Source organism: Papaver somniferum, chromosome 6 (genome assembly GCF_003573695.1).
Source record: "Papaver somniferum cultivar HN1 chromosome 6, ASM357369v1, whole genome shotgun sequence".
In the NCBI taxonomy this organism is placed as follows: domain Eukaryota; kingdom Viridiplantae; phylum Streptophyta; class Magnoliopsida; order Ranunculales; family Papaveraceae; genus Papaver; species Papaver somniferum.
This window is the reverse complement of record NC_039363.1, coordinates 127,592,331-127,614,517: the sequence shown is the minus strand read 5'-3', so window position 1 is coordinate 127,614,517 and position 22,187 is coordinate 127,592,331. Positions and strand designations below refer to the sequence as shown.

At 34.6% G+C, this 22,187-nt stretch overlaps 2 protein-coding genes across 2 annotated transcripts; both read left to right on the top strand.

Annotated features, from left to right (window-relative positions):
- Positions 1 to 797: 797 nt before the first annotated feature.
- Positions 798 to 2,194, top strand: LOC113289234 (putative glucan endo-1,3-beta-glucosidase GVI). Its single transcript, XM_026538434.1, has 2 exons — positions 798 to 983; positions 1,092 to 2,194. The coding sequence occupies exons 1-2, from the start codon at positions 911 to 913 to the stop codon at positions 2,030 to 2,032; spliced, it is 1,014 nt and encodes a 337-aa protein (XP_026394219.1). The 5' UTR covers positions 798 to 910; the 3' UTR covers positions 2,033 to 2,194.
- A 16,307-nt stretch (positions 2,195 to 18,501) lies between these two features.
- On the top strand, positions 18,502 to 19,617 carry LOC113291471. The gene has a single exon (XM_026541000.1). The coding sequence runs from the start codon at positions 18,502 to 18,504 to the stop codon at positions 19,615 to 19,617; it is 1,116 nt and encodes a 371-aa protein (XP_026396785.1).
- Positions 19,618 to 22,187: the final 2,570 nt, after the last annotated feature.

The window sequence follows — 22,187 nt, the reverse complement described above, 5'->3', positions numbered from 1 at the left end:
ATATTTCAATAGACATAGGGTACAGTTTTACTGTGAAAATTCAACAATTTTTCATTGTTCCGGAAAACAAAGGCATATTTAGCCTTTTTTTAGCATCCGATGTGGAAACCTTAGAATATCTTTTTTGCCTTTTATCATGTCCATCAGAGGCCCTATTAACTCAGCTGAATAATTCCTGGGGCACACTCGTTCATTGTCCTCTGCTTATTATAGGAAGGACTCTACACTATTTGTTTATCTTATTTTTTGTAGGTGTCCAAATCATTTAAGGATCTGTATGGAACTGTTTCCACAATCTCTGGATTGCAGGGTTAACCTCAACCGAGGATAACATTTACTAAAAATGGCAGCATGGGATAGTATAGCATCATATATATGTTAATAACATGAGCAAACAAAGTGGTAAATGAATTACTTTAGCAGAAAAACTTTGTAATGTGCTATAATTGTCAGCTATGCATATGGTAACAAAGTAATAACACACGGCGATATAAATCATTTATGGCGATATTTAATCTTCCTTGTATGCCTTCCAAATTGTGCCAAGTCATTTTCCTAATGTGATTTGTAACTTAATCACTTAATAAAAGTGTTGGTGAATTAAGTAATGAGATTATAAAATCTTTAGATAGATCCTGAATTAATTGCATCCAACGACTTAATTATTCCTTAATTTGTCCACATACAGTAATTTTTATTTTTATTTTGAAAGGATAATAACGCTGGTGATAAATGGTTATCAAATCATATTAATGTTCTCCACATATATATATGTATGGCTATCAACGAACTTTTCAATTAGTGGTGCAATAATCTCTCAAAAGGAAATGCATTTTGTAAGATTTTAAATTTGTGAAACTTTGGATTGTTCGTATATAAAAACCATTTCTTACTTCAAATTTAGGAAATCATGGCTAACAATAATCCTATTCCGATGAAAATAGTCCTCTTCAGTTGGGTTTCCTTCTTCGCAGTTTCAGCAGGTACAACATTATAACAACGTTTCATATCCTATAAATTTCAACTTTGTTGTTTTATTTCTTTTGTGTTAATTTGATCTTGCTCTTTCTATGTTAATATCCATTCATAAGCTATACAGATTGGAATTAATTATGGAGATAAGGGTGACAATCTCCCTTCTCCAGACGCAGTCCCAACCATACTCCAACAACATAACATCCAACGTGTGCGCATCTTCAATCCAAATCTCAGTTTTCTAAGGGCGATAAACAATTCTCTCATCGAAGTAGTCCTAGGAACACTTAATGAAGATGTTCTGACGCTCGCAAGTGACGCGTCCTATGCAACGTCATGGATCAACACCAATATCATTCCATTCACAAATGTGAATTTCAAATACATATCAATTGGTAATGAAATTATGTTCCCTGGGAACTACGCAAATTCTTTAGTTGCAGCGATTCAAAATCTCGATGCTGCTCTTAAAGCTGCCAATAGACCAATTCCCGTTACAACCGCTATCGATATGCACCCAATAGCAGTGTCATATCCACCTTCTGTAGGGAGATTTACGGATGATTCAGCACCGATATTTAGATCCCTTGCATCATTCCTTAACACCAATGGGTACCCTCTCCTTGTGAATGCTTACCCTTACTTCGCTTACCTTGGCTCTGGAGGTGTAAGTTTGGATTATGTATTGTTCAACACCACCGATGTTGTTGTCCAAGATGGTGAATATGGATACAAGAATATCCTTTATGCTATGGTTGATGCAATTTATGCAGCACTAGAGAAATTGGATGCGCCCGATGTTCGGATTGTCGTGGCTGAAACAGGTTGGCCTTGGTCAGGGAACGATGTGGCGACGATAGACTATGCTTCAATGTACAATAACAATTTGATTTCTCAATTAACATCAACAACAGGTACACCAAGGAGACCTAGTGTTGAACTAGAAACATACATATTTTCTTTGTTTAATGAAGATCTCAAACCTGAAGGAACCGAAAGAAGTTGGGGTATTTTAACTCATGATGGAGATGAAATGTACCATGTTAATTTTCCGTAGTTAATTAAGATGATATGTAAGAGGGAATTCTTATAGTATATCAGTTATTTTCTTGGCCTGTTTCCTAAATCGATTAGTAATTTGATTTTGGGATTAAAAAATGTTGGGCAGTTAGTAGGATGTATTCTTGTTATAAATCAAGTTTATTCTTGTTTCTCCTCTTCTCCTTTCTCCTTTCTATTTCTTTTTTATTTCATAACCATTCTGAGTTAATGCAAGCAACATTTTCTAATAATAGAAAACGTTGCCTACATCTTGAGACTATCCACCGTCCAAAAGAGGTGGACCGAATATTAGTGTTCATTCCTTACTTTCCTGATTTAACTAGGTTTTCCCAATCGAAAAAAAATATTTTTTGTATCAGCCACCTCTTCCCTTATTCTGAATTCTCTCAAACCTCATGCAACCCCTCATATCGACTCTGTTTTCGAATTCCCGAGCCTAATACGATTATTGATTGGTTAATGAACTTTTAGGCATTCCATTAAAGCAAAGCTATTGGTTTGGGATGATAGCTGATGGTTTAGGTAACCTAATAATGTGCATTCTTAGGCCATGCTAAGCTCAAAAGACACAATAGAAAACATTACAGTGTACTCATCACTATTGGGTAAAGTTATCGTGGCTTCTCTAATATAATGAGACGAAAACAATCAAGAATTTTATTAAATTAGTCTTTTAGCTCGGTTGCCAACTAAAAGTGTAAGAACTTAATACGACTAATCATAAATTTAATAATTAAAGACTCCTCAAATTTAGTCTTTTTATATTATTTTTGAAGGAAGCATAATTTATAATTTCAGTTTGTAGCTCAGTTGCCAATTAAAAGTGTAAAAACTTAATACGACTAATCATAAATTCAATAATTAGAGACTCCTCAAATTTAGTCTTTTTATATTATTTTTGAAGGAAGCATAATTTATAATTTCATGATGTTACACTAAAATACTAAATATTTTGTAATTGATATATGAAAAATTGTAATGAATTATGTAGTTAGTTTCTTTTCACTGAGTAGATCTATAAAGTCCATAATTAATACAAGAGAAGGTAGAGATCAATATCCCATTATTTTTTATAAACAATAGTATTGCTAATGACATCTTTAGTTATAGACTCTCTTGAAGTTTTATAATCATTTACGTGTATTACGGAAAACCCTGATGGAAGTTCTGGATCCATTTTCGAAAAACGACTTAATCACACACGAAAGTAATAGAACCATGAACTCCAGCTTTTAGATGTCAATCCTTACTTCTAACTTATGGGATATTCCAACAATCAGTGTTGAATGATCATAAGTTTTTTTTATCTTCATTTATGCTTTTTGGAATTCAGGTTATTTTCCTTATTATTTTTTTTACTTACTCCTTTTGTTTTAATTTTAGTTTTTTGAAAACTATGTCATTTTCCTTATTTACTAATGAATTTTTCTAGGCCGACAAAAACTGCTATAAGGGTACAATGCTCCGATCCAATAAATCATACCTTATGATAGTTTTGTTTTATATGAATTGGTAAAATCCCGTGTACTTGGGTTCCAAAGTACACCATAATCTTTTCGTTTTAACTTATAAGTCTGATATCCCAAGTGGTCGTCTATAGACAAAATCGAGGCAATACAACTTCAACATATTCACTTGATAATAGTTAGGGTCCAAAACTGTTTTACTATAAGATCAATATCAAGTGATTAGGATTAACGTACAAGTGTTATTTACTTTGTTATAATAAGACAATTATAATGCGGAAGTAAAGTAAATGACACGGCAAGATTTTGTTAACGAGGAAGCCGCAAATGCAAAAAAAACCTGGGACCTAGACCAGTTGTGAATACTCCCAAAATTAAGCCGATATACCAAGAAAAAAAGCCAACTTTGTATAGTTGAGACCAAAATATACCCCTAGTTACCTATTTACCTCAGTATCCCTGTGCCTACAACCGTCTGGCCAACACACATGAATCCCAAGACATAAATAACTATCTTAAGTTGCTTTATCGATGTAAAGTCTTAAGCACTCAACTCCTTTTGATCGTCTTCTAAACAGTAAAGGAACAAAGTTGTTTGGTAACTACTCCAATAATAATCTTTTATGAAAATATTTTTTGAATTGACAAAGGCTCTTCCGTTTAAACTAGTAAACTCCTTTGTCGGGTAAGATCAATCCAAATCCGAAAATCAAATAAGGATCGATTCCACCATAACTCTCAACATAAGTTAAGATCGGTTCTACCAAACATAGTTTCCTAGGATGAAACCACACCTATATCCAATACTCAATCAAGTAACGAGTTACACAGATTATGTTGATCTCGCATTTACGAAGTTCAAAATATAAACGTTATACTTCTTAATCAAATATTCTTCCTTGACACTTTGATCATAATAAAATGACCAAGTATAATACTAGAGTATTAAATATAACCTCGCACTTTATGTTTTCAATCTTAAACGACTTGAAAGTAACGATATGAATGTAAACAACTCAAGTCAGTATCACTAACCTCAAGTGGAAGGATGATGTCTTCATTGTAGTCGATACGTTTTCACGATCTTCAGGTCTTCAAGGTAATACTTGTATGTCTCAACATTCTTATACTTTCTAGTCTAACCTAAAAGAATTTGACTCTAGTACATTCAATCAAGCGACTCTAATTGAGTTTTGATACCAAAATATGACAACCAAACTTGACATACCAACGCTTGGTGGGTTCAACTGAGCAATGCTCGAACAATCTCCCCCTTTGTCAATTTTAGTGACAAAACTCTAATACATGTGGAGATAAACGAATTACAAAATAACACATTCTTCATACACTTGATTCCAAGTTTCAACAACACAATCATTTATATGTTCAAAAAATAAATGTCGTTGTTGACATTTGAATAACAAAATATTTACTCCCCCTTAAGGGAAACTAGGTATATATTAAATCCAAACATCTTTGCTATCCCTATTTTGTAGTAAGAAATACTACACAGCATGATGATCTGTTTGTCTCTCTTAGTTTATGCTTTAATATTTTGTTAGATATAACGTTTAAGCATATATATCCCTTCCTAGTGATCATATATTTCTCCTTTTTTTTATCACAAAAATGACAAAGAAACGAATAAACCTAAGAGAAAACCGAAAGGATCCATAAGAACTTGTACAACTTATGAGAGTTAAGCACAAAGGTTTCACATACCATTTTAGATAACCAACACTAAAAACGAAACTACAGAAGTAATCATGTTTTAGTATGTCATCAAGGAAACAATTGCTCGAAGAAATTTTCCCTTAGTCCGATTAATCAACTAAGATAACTTAGTTACAAACTGAACCGATTATATATGTATAACCGCTTTATTCGATAAGACTCAAAAGAGATCAGGATTAGCTCATAATCGCTTTGTCCGATTGGTCATAGGTGACCTGAATTTTATAACTAATAAAGAAGAGAAAATAGGTGGTAATCTTGTGTCTCAAAATCAGCTTAATGAGGTAGATGATCATCCATACTTTCTGTACTTATCTAGTATTAGGTTCATGGGAAATCCTTATACTTGGTCTAATAGGAGAGAAAGCTCTAATTTGATTTTATAAAGGCTTGATAGAGTGCTAGGTAATCAGGATTGGTTTAATCTTTTTCATAATTGCATTATCATTTGATAGTATTAGAGCATTGCTCGGTCGAACTCGCATGCGTTGCTATCTCAAGCATGTTTGTCAATGTTAGTGATCAAAACTATAAGTCTTGATTTCTAGTATATTATAGCTAAGTCTCAAACTAGGATAAAAAGTGTAGTTGAGATCAAGGACTTCATGGCGATTCATCATACAAGTATAAGAACTACTCAAAGAACCGGTGTAACTTCTCGACAAAAGGTATGTGAAGACTTGAATTTATCTATCACTCAAAAGTCTATCTACTCTATCTCCTACTCTTTGAGACAAGAAGTCGTATGTTATATATATATAGACTTTGATTATATACATTTGGTATTTCGAGCCGAGTATACCTTGCCTATCTATATCTCGAAATATGTGTTGGTAAGCTTTTTGCTTCGATCAAGTTTATCTTTACCTAGTGACGAAAGTCATGATATGTTTCAATCATCTTGAAAATTGCTTTGACGAGAAATGGTGTAACAACTATATAACGTCCTCTAAGAATGTTTCAATGATTGAAATGAGAGTTTAGATTACATAACCAATGGTGGACATAAGCATTGTTGTGGAAACGCATTTATGTATAAGTCCTATTACTTAAACCAAAGTTTGCGAACTTTGTTGATCAACAGAACCGGAAGAATGGCGTGAGCCAAGTCCGCGAACTTCCGAAGTTCTCAAACCCGAGAATTTCTGCTGGAGTTGACAAACTACTTGCGTGAAGCTAAGTCCGCGAACCCAAATAGTGAACCGGCAAAGTTCTCATACCCGAGAATTTCTGCTGGAGTTTGTAAACTCTTCCCGGTAACTTAAGTCCACGAACCTAGTCTGCGAACTTGAGAAGGTTATATATCTGAAGATGATTTCTGAACTTAAACTTAAAATGAATAAGGAATGCAGTTTGCAAACCGTGGCTATAAAAGTTCATGAACCGATTCAAGTGAATCAAATCATCCTTGCTTCAATTGTGTCTTGTGTAGTACATGAGATTTCCTTGCAATTGAACAACTCTCTAACTAGTTCATCTTGAAGTCATTTGAACTAGTTATGGTAAAGAAGAACATGGTTGATATGAAATGCTCATATGGCTAACCATTTGGTTAACTATTATTGAACCAACAAGTGCATACGTTTGGGTACAGTTAACAAACCTAGAAATGTGCATTGTCAAGTGTGTGTAACAAGCTAAGTTTTCGATCTAACGGTTGAGAAATATTAGCTTGAATCTAAATCAGGTTTTCATCTAACGATGAATATTGATTTCTTTGTTACCAAGGTAACTTAATTGCAAACCCTGATTTGAAAAGACTATATAAAGGAGACATCTAGTATTGTGCAAAACTAATCCCCACACCTTACATGTGATATTAGTTTGCGTGCTAGAGTCGTTTCTCCTTTAACCCTTGGTTTTCTTCTTCTAAAACCAGGTTAACAACTTAAAGACTTCATTGGGATTGTGAAGCCAGACCTATACTACTTTTATCGTAGTTGTGTGATCTCATCTTGCATCTTCTATCGTACGAGTACAATCAGATTGATTGGATTGAGATTGATATCTCCGATAGGCAAGATATAAAAAGTAGTCACAAACATATTCGTCTCATTGTTTGTGATTCCGCAACATCTTGTTTCGCTACCATACGATTAAGATTGTTGTGAGGTGATTGATAACTCTAGGATGTTCTTCGGGAATATAAGACCGGATTATCAATTGGTTCATGTTTACCTTGATTATTATTAAAAGACAGAACAAAACCGTTAGGGTTTATCTGTGGGAGACAGATTGATCCTTTGATAGACTTGTCTGTGTGAGACAGATTTGTTTATTGTCAAAGCCTGCGATTTTGGGTCGTAGCAACTCTTAGTTATGGGTGAGATCAGCTAAGAGAATCAAATGCGTAGTATCCTACTGGGATCAGAGGCGTAGGGAGTACAACTGTACCTTGGATCGGTGGGAGACTGATTGGTGTTCAACTACAGTCCAGTCCAAAGTTAGATTGGTGTAAGCTAGTGTCTGTAGCGGCTTAATACAGTGTGTGTTCAATCTGGACTAGGTCCCAGGGTTTTTCTGCATTTGCGGTTTCCTCGTTAACAAAATTTCTGGTGTCTGTGTTATTTCTATTTCCGCATTGAAATAATACAGGTTGTGCATTAGATCATCAATTAGAGTAATCCAACCTTTGGTTGTTGATTGTCATTGATTGATCCTTGGATATTGGTCTTTGGTTCCATCCAAGTTATTCCTTGCATTTGATTAGAACTCGCAGTTCCTGCTTGAGTAAATCAAATCAAGAAGAGAGATATAAAATCGTTGATATACTTTAAATTGATTGAGTCTTGTTGATTCTCTTAGAAGCATATTCAAGTTTGTCCATACAGATTCCTAAGTGAAATATTGTGTGGTGTTGTTAGACCCCCGCTTTTTCAATTGGTATCAGAGCAGGAAAACATGTTAAAGACCTTATAAGTATGTGTTTGTAGTGATCTGATTATGGACGAGTCTATCTCTTATAACGTACCAGTTCAGAAATTACCAGATGATTCTAAAATCTTGGATTCACCTGAGAGAACTATCAGATCTAAGTCAATATCTAAACATTCTCTTGATGTAAAAACTTTTGATTGGGAAACTCTCCTAGAAGAACAGTTGGATGAACTTTCTGATGAAGGTGATTCAGATATTGATAGAGATATTGATGAGGAAGTCTCAGAGTATGTTAAGTTTTTGGATTCGTGGAAGATGAAGAAGATTACAACTTCTCATGTCTCACCTCTTCTGACTCCTCTCTGTCGAGAAAACAAGAAATTGAGAGGATGTTATGCAGGTGTTTATTTTTCGAATTGTTCTAACGAATCGATCCTCAAGGATTCTGAGGAAAACCTACGTATGAAGTCACTTGAATGTGATAATATTTATCAAAAGTACTTTTTGTTGGAAGAGAAACTTGCAAAATCTAAAGCAAGGTTTAATTCTCAACAAATTAGTTTTGATGACAGAGAAAGTGCTTGTCTCGCTCGAGAAAAACGCCTTGAGGCTGATTTAGCTGCTGCTCTTGATAAAATCAAGATGTTGGAAGATGACTTGAAAAAGTTCAATACTAGTTCAAGCAAATTAACCACTATGCTAGGAGCAAGTAAAAATCATCGTGATACACGAGGATTGGGCTATAAGGGAATAGATGCTCCAAGTATTAGCAAAGAGGTAAAATTTGTCAAGGCTAGTGATTCTTCTCAACAAAAGGTTTCCACTGATGGCAAAAGTGAAACACCTTCACCGGAAATTAAGGTTCAAAAGAGCAAACAATATCAACCTCCAAAGTCAGCACATATGGATCGAGGTAAGAACATTCCTTATGTTTGCCACTATTGCGGAAATAAAGGTCACCTGGAAAGGAGATGTCGTTTTTGTATAAGGAATAAGAAACTTCATGATGTTATTGTTTGGGCATCACAAGAAGTTGTGAAACCAAGATCAAATGCTAAGGCTAATCCCCTTAACATTACAGGTTGTAACTCTCCAACCTTTAGGAAAAGGAATCGTTAATGTGATAAACCTAGATTTGCCTATAAACGTTATACGAAGTCTTTTCACAATCATAATGGTTATCAAAAGGATAACTTCGTAAAGACGAAAACAAGATCCGATTCTCCTAATTGGAGAAAGACTAACTTGAAAAAGAATAGTCAATCCAATTCTCTTCCGAGAAATCTTGAAGAGAGTAATGGGAAGAAGGTTCCGGTTGTTCCTAAACACACTCAGAAGTGGGTACCAAAGAAATCTAATGATGCTTTTAGTGTGAAAAGGAATGATCTTCCAGAAAATTCCATGACTATGGAGAAGGCAGTATCCATGATGTTGGAACTTAACAAGTTTTTTGGAAAAATGGAATTGGATGTGAGAGGCTCTAAAAGTGATCCCTTTCATGATAATATAAAGGTCAATTGTGGTGAACAAGACATTTTTCACCCCAACACAACTTGATTGTGTTGTAAGTGCATCCTCACCAAGGAATGCCCTGTTATGTGTACGGTGAGGGAAGCACGAAAATTGGGGCGCACAGATTATGTTCGGTAAGGCTGTAGAATTCAATTGGATTCATCTAAAAAGGTATGTCTATAAACTTGAGTAATATTTGTGCTTTTATTTGTTTAGAGAATTTATAATGATTCACGTACCTTTCTTATCGTTCTTTTCTACCTAACTTGATCTATGTTTAAGGTTCTTAAACGTTTAGGTTTGAAAATAGTAGTTTGGGATGTTTGGACTTCATGGTACACCTACCAGGTATGCATAATATCTTTTAAAATCAAAATCGAGGGGTTTAAGTTCGCGGACTTGAAAATTCGTTTGCAAACCCGTACGCATACTTGACGTCGATATTCGGTAAACTTATTTTGGCCGTAACTTCTTCGTCCAAACTCAGAATGACCTCATTCTTTTTGCATTCTCTTCCTTTTTGAATTATCTTCAAAATGGATATGAGAATTATTGAATTTGGATGAGTTAAGATTGGTATTTGTCCTGTCTCTTATTTTTGAGTGTTTTGCTCCGTTTCGTTGCACTTGTTCCACTTCTCTTGGACTTGGGCACTTGAATTCTTGGAGTACTACTCTTCTAAGCTCATTGTAGCTTTTACAAGAATGTTTTTGGTGAATCACAAAGAAGGAAGTTCAAGAATAGGCAGTAGTACGCATCACTATGGGATTCTTGAATGTTCACAATCATTTTATGTGAACTATGGTGCATGGTACTTAATGACTTTGTATGTTCTTCTTTGTTAATAAAATATTTTTATACGCCTTTGGTATCTATTCTTGGTGTAAATCAGGGTGAAAAAGATTGATTCTACCCTCTAAGGACAAATCATCTAATATGTGCATTACGAGTTTGTCTTGATTCCTAGGAAACTTCTTATGAGAATTTATTCTTGTTTTTTGAGAAGGATTACTAGAGTTTGGAATAGAAATTATTGTGATTACACATAGCTATTGCCAAACGTATTCATCTTCATGTTTTTAGGTTTATTGGTTTAAATTCTAAAAACTATTTGAGAGATGATTTTTGCAGTATTAATCTTTATGATTTTATATTTGCAATTTGTTATGGGATATTGGTGTTTACATCCGTGAACTATGTTTGTCCCATACTTTGTCAAAAGTAAGGTCGTTTGTTGTCGATATTCATATATTGGATTAAAGAATGAATGGACTTTGACAAATACAAAAGTTAAGCCTATATTGTCAATTCTTGATGGAAGATAGGTTAAAATCTTTTGTGAACAAGGATGATGTATATTGATTGTCGTTATGCAAATAGTGATTGAAGATAGAATGAATACTTGTATTTTCCGCAGTATTGATCATCCCTGATCCATATTTTATGTGTATACTGCAGTACTCCATAAGTTTTTTCTTGTGTTGAGTATATGGACGATTAAGCTAATCTTTCTCGAATGGTTAACTTAGTCGTAGCTCCGTAAGTTTTCTTACGTCGAGCAAAATGAAAATTAAATTGATTACTTTTGTAATTAGTTTGGTTGTGTATTTCAATTAGATTAATTATGGGTTCTCTTGTAATTAATCTAGTTGAGTATTTTCGTGTCTCCATAAGTTTTCTTATGTTGAGCACAATCAATTGAATTGATCACTTTTTGTGTTTAATTTGGTTGTGTATTCCGATTAAATTAATCATGGGTTTACTTGTAATTAATTTGATTGAGTTTTTAGCTCTAGGAAATCATTCTTATGGTTTTTGGTGTCCAATAAAAATCTTTCTTTTCTTTCGAAATTAAGGTCGCTCTTGTTGTTCTTTCGGGAATGACATCAAATGGGGGAGAGTTCTTTTGAACTTGTGCTTAATGGTCAGATCTTGAGGGGTATGCGGCTGTGGAATTTTAGAGGGGTTATCTTGTATCTTTAAACTCTTTGATGAATGCATTTAGCTCCGGCTTTATGATTGCATCAAAATTAGTTGGTATGTATTTTTTTTTCCTTTTGTCATGAAATGTCTCTTTCGGAAATTTCATTATGATCCCGTTCTTGTACCTTTTCCAATTTTATTGACAAAAAGGGGGAGAATTAATATGTAGTTCACACTACAAATACATATGGTTTTCGGATCATTGTGTAAGGGGGAGTGGTTTCCATGTGAGATGGAGTATTGACTAAGGGGGAGTGATACATATCACCATAGTATTATTGTTGAAGTTGTGATACAATTGAGCTTTGACGCTGTCTAATAATACTATAACGCTGTGTAATAATACTATGACACTGTATAACAATGATCGAGAACTATGTTTTCTCATTGTTATAGCTACGGATCTTCAACAACGGTGATGCTAAACTTACAACCTTTGGGATCATTGGAGTACTTGGAATTGACGAAGATTTCGAGGAATGTTGAAGATTAGACATGTGGAATAAGAGCTACTAAAGTTTCTTTATCTTTTTTGTATTCCATATGTATTGATAGTTTTTTCACTAAAATTGACAAAGGGGGAGATTGTTAGAGCATTGCTCGGTCGAACTCGCATGCGTTGCTATCTCAAGCATGTTTGTCAATGTTAATGATCAAAACTATAAGTCTTGATTTCTAGTCTATTATAGCTAAGTCTTGGACTAGGATAGAGTAGTTGAGCTCAAGGACTTCATGGCGATTCATCATACAAGTAGAAGAACTACTCAAGAAACCGGTGGAACTTCTCGACAAAAAGGTATGTGAAGACTTGAACTTATCTATCACTCAAAAGTCTATCTACACTATCTCCTACTATTTGAGACAATAAGTCGTATGCTATATATATAGACTTTTATTATAAACATTTGGTATTTCGAGCCGAGTACACCTCGCCTATCTATATCTCGAAATATGTGTTGGTAAGCTTTTCGGTTCGATCAAGTTTATCTTTACCTAGTGACGAAAGTCATGATATGTTTCAATCATCTTAAAAATTGCTTTGAAGAGAAACGGTGTAACAACTATATAACATCCTCTAAGAATGTTTCAATGATTGAAATAAGAGTTTAGATTACATAAACAATGGTGTACATAAGCATTGTTGTGGAAACACATGTATGTATAAGTCCTATTTCTTGAACCAAAGTTTGCGAACTTTGTTGATCAAGAGAACTTGAAGAATAGCGTGAGACAAGTCCGCGAACTCAGTCCGCGAATTGCCGAAGTTCTCAAACCCGATAATTTCTGTTGGAGTTGACAAACTACTTGCGTGAATCTAAGTCCGCGAACCGACGAAGTTCTCATACCCGAGAATTTCAGCTGGAGTTTGTAAACTCTGCCCGGTAACTTAAGTCCGCGAACCTAGTATGCGAACTTGAGAAGGTTATATATCTGAAGATGATTTCTGAACTTAAACTTAAAAATAATAAGGAATGCAGTTTGCAAACCGTGGATATAAAAGTTCATGAACCGATTCAAGTGAATCAAATCATCTTTGCTTCAATTGTGTCTTGTGTAGTACATGAGATTTCCTTGCAATTGAACAACTCTCTAACTAGTACATCTTGAAGTCATTTGAACTAGTTATGGTAAAGAAGAACATGGTTGATATGAAACGCTCATATGGCTAACCATTTGGTTAACTATTGTTGAACTAACAAGTGCATACGTTTGGGTACGGTTAACAAACATAGAAATGTGCACTGTCAAGTGTGTGTAACAAGCTAAGTTTTCGATCTAACGGTTTAGAAATATTAGCTTGAATCTAAATCAGGTTTTCATCTAACAGTGGATATTGATTGCTTTGTTACCAAGGTAACTTAATTGCAAACCCTGATTGAAAGACTATATAAAAGAGACATCTAGTATTGTGCAAAACTAATCCCCACACCTTACGTGTGATACTAGTTTGCGTTCTAGAGTCGTTTCTCCTTTAACCTTTGGTTTTCTTCTTCTAAAACCAGGTTAACGACTTAATGACTTCATTGGGATTGTGAATCCAGACTGATACTACTTTTATCGTAGTTGTGTGATTCGATATTGCATATTCTATTGTGCGAGTACAATCAGATTGATTGGCTTGAGATTGATATCTCCGATAGGCAAGATATAAAAAGTAGCCACAAACATCTTCGTCTCATTGTTTGTGATTCCACAACATCTTGTTTCGCTACCATACGATTAAGATTGTTATGAGGTGATTGATAACTCTAGGTTGTTCTTCGGGAATATAAGACCGGATTATCAATTGGTTCCTGTTCACCTTGATTATAATCAGAAGACGGAACAAAACCTTTAGGGTTTTTCTGTGTGAGACAGATTGATCCTAGACTTGTCTGTGTGAGACAGATTTGTTTATTGTCAAAGCCTGCGATTTTGGGTCGTATAAACTCTTAGTTGTGGGTGAGATCAGCTAAGGGAATCAAGTGCGCAGTATCCTGCTGGGAACAGAGGCGTAGGGAGTACAACTGTACCTTGGATCGGTGGAAGACTGATTGGGGTTCAACTACAGTCCAGTCCGAAGTTATCTTGGAGTAGGCTAGTGTCTGTAGCGGCTTAATATAATGTGTTTTCAATCTGGACTAGGTCCCGGGGGTTTTCTGCATTTGCGGTTTCCTCGTTAACAAATTTTTTGGTGTCTGTGTTATTTCTATTTCCGCATTATATTGTTTTATCTTTATAATTTAAATAATACAGGTTTTGCATTAGATCATCAATTGGACTAATCCAACCTTTGGTTGTTGATTGTCGTTGATTGATCCTTGGATATTGGTATTTGGTACCATCCAAGTTATTCCTTGCATTTGATTAGAACTCGCAGTTCCTGCTTGAGTAAATCAAATCAAGAAGACAGATATAAACTCGTTGATATACTTTTAATTGATTGAGTCTTGTTGATTCTCTTAGAAGTATATTCGAGTTTGTCCATACAGATTTCTAAGCGAAATATTGGGTGGTGTTGTTAGACCCCCGCTTTTTCAGATAGCAATAGGTAGTGATCATTGCCATATCCTGGTTGTCAACTCTAAGGATGATAATCCTACCAAGAAACCTCTCAGGTTCAATTGATGTTAGTTCATGCACAGTTCTTGTAGGGACATTATTAGTACAAACCGAAAAACTTTTGAAAGATGCTCTCATGCCTATATGCTCACCAGATCTTTAATGAATATTAAACATTTCCTCAGAGCGTGGAATATGAATGCTTTCGGAATATTTAAACCCAAATTACTCACTTTCAGAACCAGTTGGACTTATTGAATAGTAATGGTACTACTCAGATAAATTTGAACCGGGTTAGAGACATTGAAGAAAAATTGAAATACTGGTATGATGTCCAACATGACTTCATATGCAAAGAGCAAAACAAAATATCCTGAAATTTGATGATTGAAACACTAGGCATTTACATGACAAGGTTAATTTAAGGAAGAAAATGACACAAATTGATACTCTTAAAAATAAAATGGGTATATGGCTAACTGATAGGAGTAGGTGAGTTGAGGAGTCACTTCTGAAAATCCGTGGGTCTAACAACCACACCCAACAATTCGTTTGGCAATCTGAGAGGACTTACTCCAATACACTTTCTAGAGAATCAACTAGATAGTCAGACTCAATCTAGATTAAAGTATATCAAAGAGTATAATATCTCTAACTCTTAATTCAATCCGCAATCATCAAATAGAAATCTGCGAGCCTGATTGTATATAAGAGGAGTTACTTGAACGGTACCAAAGACCAATGTTCAAGTGTCAATCAATGTAAATCAACAACCAAAGGTTGGATATTCTAATTGATTGATCTTAACGCACAACCTATGATATTTCAATTATATAACAAAATATAATGCGGAAAAGAAATAACACAGACACCAGAATTTTTTTAATGAGGAAACCACAAATGCAGAAAAACCCCGGGACCTAGTCCAGATTGAACACCACACTGTATTAAGCCGCTACAGATACTAGCCTACTACAAATTAACTTCGGACTGGACTGTAATTGAACCCTAATCAATCTCATACTGATTCAAGGTATAGTTGCGCTCCTTACGTCTCTGATCCCAGCAGGATACTACGCACTTGATTCTCTTAGCTGATCTCACCCACAACTAAGAGTTGCTACGACCCAAAGTCGATGACTTGATAGAAAAATCTGTCTCACATGGAAAAGTCTATATGATTGAATAAATATGTCTCCCACAAAAATACCCAAGAGTTTTTGTTCCGTCTTTTGATAAATCAAGGTGAACATGAACCAATTCATAAACCAGACTTATATTCCCGAAGAACAACCTAGTATTATCAATCACTTCACAATAAACTTAATCGACTAGCGAAACAAGTTATTATTGAATCACAAACGACGAGACGAAGTTTGTTTGTGATTACTTTTCTATCTTTTCCTAACGGAGATATAAAATCTCGGGCCAATTATTTCAATTGTACTCAACACGATAGAAACAACAAGATCAAGTCACACAACTAAAAAGATAATAGTTGGGTCTGGATTCACAATCCCAATGAAGTCTTCAAGTCGTTAACCTACAGGGTCTCGAGAATTATCTTCAAGAGAGAAGAATTGGAGCGAGGCTCAACAGATTTTGAGATCATCAAATACAACAAAAGAAGAAAAAGATAACAGAACTGGAAAATAAACAACTGAATGCTGAACGGTGAATCGGTGATCAACTCAAAGTTTTTTCTCTTCGATCTTCCTTCTTCAAGGTCAACAACAACATTCATTCAGGTGTTCCTCTTCATAATTTCAATGATTGGTGTTTCGATTTTCTCATCTCAATATTATTAGGGATCTATGTGTAGTATTTTATCTTTTTGTGGTGATTAAATATGAGTTCTGTGGAAAATGTCGACGGATCTGAAATAAATCCATCGATAGTTGATCTTTCAAAAAAAGTTGATAATCAGCCTTCTATTAATTTGATAGATGATCAGGATAATGATAGATATGAATCCTGGAGATTCTCTTTAATAGGTCGACTTGATCTCCTTCGTCTTAAATTCTCTGAGGCAAGTTCTATTCTGAGAAAACAATGGAGTTTAAAGGGTCAATGTCAACTGATTCCATTAGGTAAAGGTTTTTTTACTATCAAATTAGATAATGAAGAAGATAAAAATTATATCAAATCTGGTAACTGGGAAGTTCTTGATCAAGTTCTTCAGATTAGAAATTGGATTCCTAAGATCAGAACATCAGCGTACTTCTAAGGCAATGATCTGAGTTCAATTTCCTGGATTGAGTTTGGAATATTGGGATGAAAAAACACTCTTTACTATTAGTAGAGCCATTTGGAATCTAGTCAAGGTTGATGCAGCAACCTTAAATTACCAGAGTGGTTTCTATGCTAAAGTTCTTGTTGAAATTGATTTAGCAAAACCAATTCCAAAGAAGCTATGGATCATCACTAGATATGGAGCCTTTTCTCAGGGGGTTACTCTCACTAACCTACCTAAATTTTGTAACAAATGCAAGATTGTTGGACACTTTTTAAGTGAATGCAGAAACATAACTCAGTGAATGAACAAGTCAATCACAATCCTACTTCTCCAAAAATACACAATGGGATTGCATCACCTAAGATGGCCACTCAAGTTCCAAGTACTTCATCTCCAGCAAAGCAAGTTTCTGAGCAACCACAAGCTTCATTGACACAATCCTCAGTGCCACAACAATCAGTAAATTCAGAGATTCCTTGTCATTCTATTGTGCAATCTCCACTGGTGGAGACCTTGATCACCCCCCAAAAGGAAGGTACTTCTATTAATCATAATTCTGATATTCCCTTGAATAATAACAAGTTTGAAATGCTTCAAGACACTAATGATGATGATTCTTCTTCTGAAGATGGTGAAATCAAAGAGGTTAGTACCTCTAGTCTGTTGGGATTTGGTACTGTTTCTCAACATGTTACCATTGTACCTAATATTGAAAAATTTATACCTATTTCTCTTGAGATTGGAACATCTAGTAAGGTGGTTGGAGTTTATAAGAAAAAATCTCCCCCAAAGCCTCCTAAACCTATTGCCACTAGAAAGAGCAGTAGAGAAGTTTTAAAACATGTGGTTGAAAAAGGGGGATTATCTCCTCCTTCTCATCCTCCCCTCCCCAAATGAAAGTAATTTCTTGGAATCTTAGAGGCCTTAAAATACAAAAGGCCAAAGATAAACTTTACTCTTTAGTCAATTCAAATAATCCTTCTCTGGTTTGGGTTGTAGAACCTAAAATTAAGTTTAAGAAAAATATTATTAAACTTCTTGGTATAAATTACAAGATTATTCTTAATGCTTCTGATGATAACAATAAATCTAATATATGGTTGTTCTGGAATTGTACAATTAGTTCTCCTTGAGTTATTGCTTCTTCTAGGTAATGTATTACTATTGAAATAGGCGGAGTTTTGGTCACTGGAGTTCATGCAAATTCATATACTGTCAATAGAAGAGAATTATGGCAAGATTTATGTGATATTAGTTTATTAAATAAGCCTTGGCTGTTATTGGGTGATTTCAACTCCGTTTGTTTGTGGATGAGAAGAAAGGTGGTAAAAGTCCTTTGTATTATGCTATGAGAGACTTTCAGGATTGTGTCAACTTCTGTGGCCTTATTCAAGCACCTAAAAGTGGCCTTGAATTTTCTTGGTGTAATGGTAGAGTTGGTTCAAAAAGGATTCTTTGTAACTTAGACAGAGCTTTCTTTAACTTGAAATGGCTAGATTTTTCAATGGCTAGCATTATCATGTGGGTACCAGGGGTATTTCTGATCATGCTTATCTTATTGGATCTGATACTATAATTCCTAGAGCTTCAAACATTCCTTTTAGATTTCAGAAGATGTGGCTCTCTCATCCTTCTTTTATGCAAGTGGTGTTAAACTCCTGGAATGGAGAAACAGTTGGAAATCTTATTTTTGTTTTCATGAATAAACTTAAAAGGCTCAGAAAGATTTTTAAAATCTGGAATTGGGAGGTCTTTGGTGATGTGAAAGTTAATCTGACAACTGCTGAAGAAAAAGTTATGGCAACTACCTTTGCATCTGATAATAATCCTTCTGATATTAATCTGCTAGACAAGTTGGTAACTGCTAGAGATGAATATGATATTGCTGCAAACAATTATCATACTTTTCTGAGGGATAAATCTAGACAAAAATGGATTCAAGAGGGTGATATTAATTCAAATTTTTTTCACACAAGTATTAAATTGAGACAACAACAAAATTCCATTGCTGAAATTGAAAACAATTATAGTAATATTATATCTAACCAACAGGGTATTTCCAATGTATTAATTGATTACTTTAGTAAGAAGTTTGAATACCAGCCTACCCACGTTAATGATTCTATCTTTGATGTTGTTCCTCATATTCTTACTGAAGATGATAATTGTTTCTTAGAACAAACTCCTGATGTTGATGAAATTAAAACAACAGTTTTTGAGCTTAATCAAGATGGTGCTCCAGGTCCAAATGGATTCATCGGTGTCTTCTATAGAGCAACTTGGGACATCATCAGCTATAATTTGGTGGATGCTATTCAGTTTTGTTGGCAGAACAACTTGATTCCTAGTGGTATGAATTCAAATTTCCTTGTTTTAATTCCTAAACTTAAAGGTGCCAAAAATGCAAAAAATTTCAGACCTATTGGATTAAGCAATTTTTGTTTTAAGATTATCATCAAGATTATTACTGTGAGACTTAGCAAATTTATGCATGGAATTATCTCTCCACAACAATTTGCATTTATTAAGCGTAGGAATATTCATGAACAAGTTCTTCTTGCTTCTGAGTTAGTTAATGAAATGTCTACTACTATAAGAGGAGGGAATTTGATTCTCAAGTTGGATATATCACAAGCTTATGATACTATGAACTGGGAATTTGTTTATAGAACTATGAAGAAACTTGGTTTTTCAGCAAAATTTTGTAACTGGATCTTGGTGCTTCTTTAATCTTCAAAAATCTCTATTATGTTAAATGGTGGACCAATTGGTTTTTTTGGTATTTGCAGAGGCCTCAAGCAAGGTGACCCCCTCTCTCCCATACTTTTTATAATTGCTGAAGATGTCCTTAGTAGAAATATCCAGAAAATGGTCATTGAACATAAAATTCAACCAATGGTGGTAAGGAATGGGTTACATCCTACACACTTACTTTTTGCTGATAATATATTTTTATTTTGTAATGGGAGTATGAGAAGTATTACTAATATGAAATCTCTACTTGTTGATTATCAAGCTGCTTCTGGTCAAGTTATAAATGCTGATAAAAGTAAATGTTTTGTCCATGGTACTTTTGTTACAAGGAGAAGACAAAGTGCTGAGTTTTTCCATATGAATCTGTCTTGCTACCCAGATAAATATTTGGGTGTAATGTTGGTGCAAGGTAAAATTAAATCTATTCATTTATGACACCTAGTGGAATACATGCAATCTAGCCTCACTACTTGGAGTGGTATATTACTAAATTTCCAGGAAAGACTTACTCTAGTGAAACATGTTCTTTGCAGTATTCCTATATATAATATGTTTATTTACAAATGGCCAAGGAAAGTTATTGCTGCTTGTGAAAGGATTATTAGGAATTATCTTTGGTCAGGAAATGCTAAAGAACAAAAACGTGTAACATTGAAATGGGAAAAAGTTTGTTCTCCTATGGAAGAAGGTGGTCTTGGAATTAGAAAACTTGAAGACATGAATAAACCTTTGCTTATGAAGTTTTTATGGAAAATGCTAAATTCTCAAGATGAATGGGCTGGTTTTTTCCTAGATAAATATAAAGATAAAGAGGGTAATTGGATATCTTACTACAAGAAATCTACAGTGTGGCCTGGTATCAAATGGGTTATCAAAGAATTCCAAGAAAATACTATATGGATTATTGGCACTGGAGAAAACATTTCTATACGGACAGATAGCTGGATTTATGAGGAACCTATCACTAAATTATTTCCTGACCATCCATTTATTCTTTCACATCCTAATCTGAAGGTGCAGCACCTTATAGTAAATGGTCAATGGTGTATTCAAGAAGATTTCCTTCAATTATTCAATGCTTCTCAGCTATTACAGCTAACTTCAGGTAAAGATACTTTGATTTGGACTAATTCCCATTCAGGTTGTTTCACTGTCTCTGATGAAGTCAAGAAAATTAGTAAGCCTTTAGCTAAACTTCATTGGTATAAATTTTTTTGGCATAATGCTGTTCTGCCTTCTGTCTCAGCTAATGTATGGAAAATTACTAGAGAAATTTGTCCTACTGATGAAAATTTGAAAAAAAAAAAGGGGTTATCAGTTTGCTTCTAGACGTTTCATCTGTCACCAAGGGGAAGATTCAGTGAATCATATTTTATGGCATTGTCAATTCAACAAACTTTTGTGGAGCTGGCTGGGAGGTATTTTTCACTATCTCATTCCTTTGAAGATGTTATTAAACTTTACAAGCATTCTAGTCCCATCATAAAAGACATATGGATGGTATGTTCTTATACTCTTATGACAGAACTATGGTTTTTAAGAAATGAGTTTTTCTTTGAAATACAAGACCTGATCTCTTTAAGGTGAAATTCAAGATTAAAAAGATGGCACATTACTGTGAATGTAGAATGAAAGGTACCATGTGGGGATTCGACTATGAAGTACTTATATTGCAATACTTTTTGATTCAGCACAGGAAATTGAAACAAACTAGAATTATTGATCTATTCTTTTATCTTCCCAGTAATGAGGAAATTCTTTTATGCTGTGATGGTGCCTCAAGGGGTAACCCTGGCATTGCTGGATATGGATTTGTGGTTACAAATCAATATGGTGATTTGTTTTTGCTGAATCTTGAGGTCTTGGGGTGACTACAAACTATATTGCAGAGTTTGTTGCAAGTCGTAGAGCTTTAGAATGGGTCACTGAACACCAAAGGTACAAGATTATCCTACAATCATATTCAAAGGCTTGCATATATTCTTTAATGCAACAGAAGATCCCCTGGTTTTTACTAGAAAGATGGCAAAGAGTGCAGGCTAAAGTTCTCTCAATTTATTATAGGCATGCTTATACGGAAGTCAATTTTTCTGCTGATCACTTTGCAAAGAAGGGTGTACATCTCTTGAAGGGGCAAAAAATTACTTATGAAGACAGACCAAGCAGTTTGACTAACATGGAATGGCCTGACCAACCTTATTGCAGATTTAAGTAGCTTTTCTTGTTTTGTTTGTTTTAGTTTTTATGTTTTTTCCTTTGGCTTGTAATTGTGAACTTTAATTCTTTTTAATAAAGTTTCAGTTTTTGTTTATTAGAAAAAAAAAAAAACTACAGGGTCTTGAGAAGAAACCTAAGGTTAAAGGAGAATCGACTCTAGTTATGCAACTAGTAACACACGAGAGGTGTGGGGATTAGGTTTCCCGGTTGCTAGAGTTCTCTTTTATATAGTTTTCAAATCAGGGTTTGCAATCCAAGTTACCTTGATAAAAAATCATTCAATAATCACCGTTAGATGAAAAAACTGATTCAACCAAGCTAATATCTTT

Coding starts and splice junctions, on each gene's coding strand:
- LOC113291471 (XM_026541000.1), top strand. CDS start 18,502: ATGTGGCTCTCTCATCCTTCTTTTATGCAAGTGGTGTTAAACTCCTGG.
- LOC113289234 (XM_026538434.1), top strand. CDS start 911: ATGGCTAACAATAATCCTATTCCGATGAAAATAGTCCTCTTCAGTTGG. Junction 984..1,091: donor CTTCTTCGCAGTTTCAGCAG/GTACAACATTAT, acceptor TCCATTCATAAG/CTATACAGATTGGAATTAAT.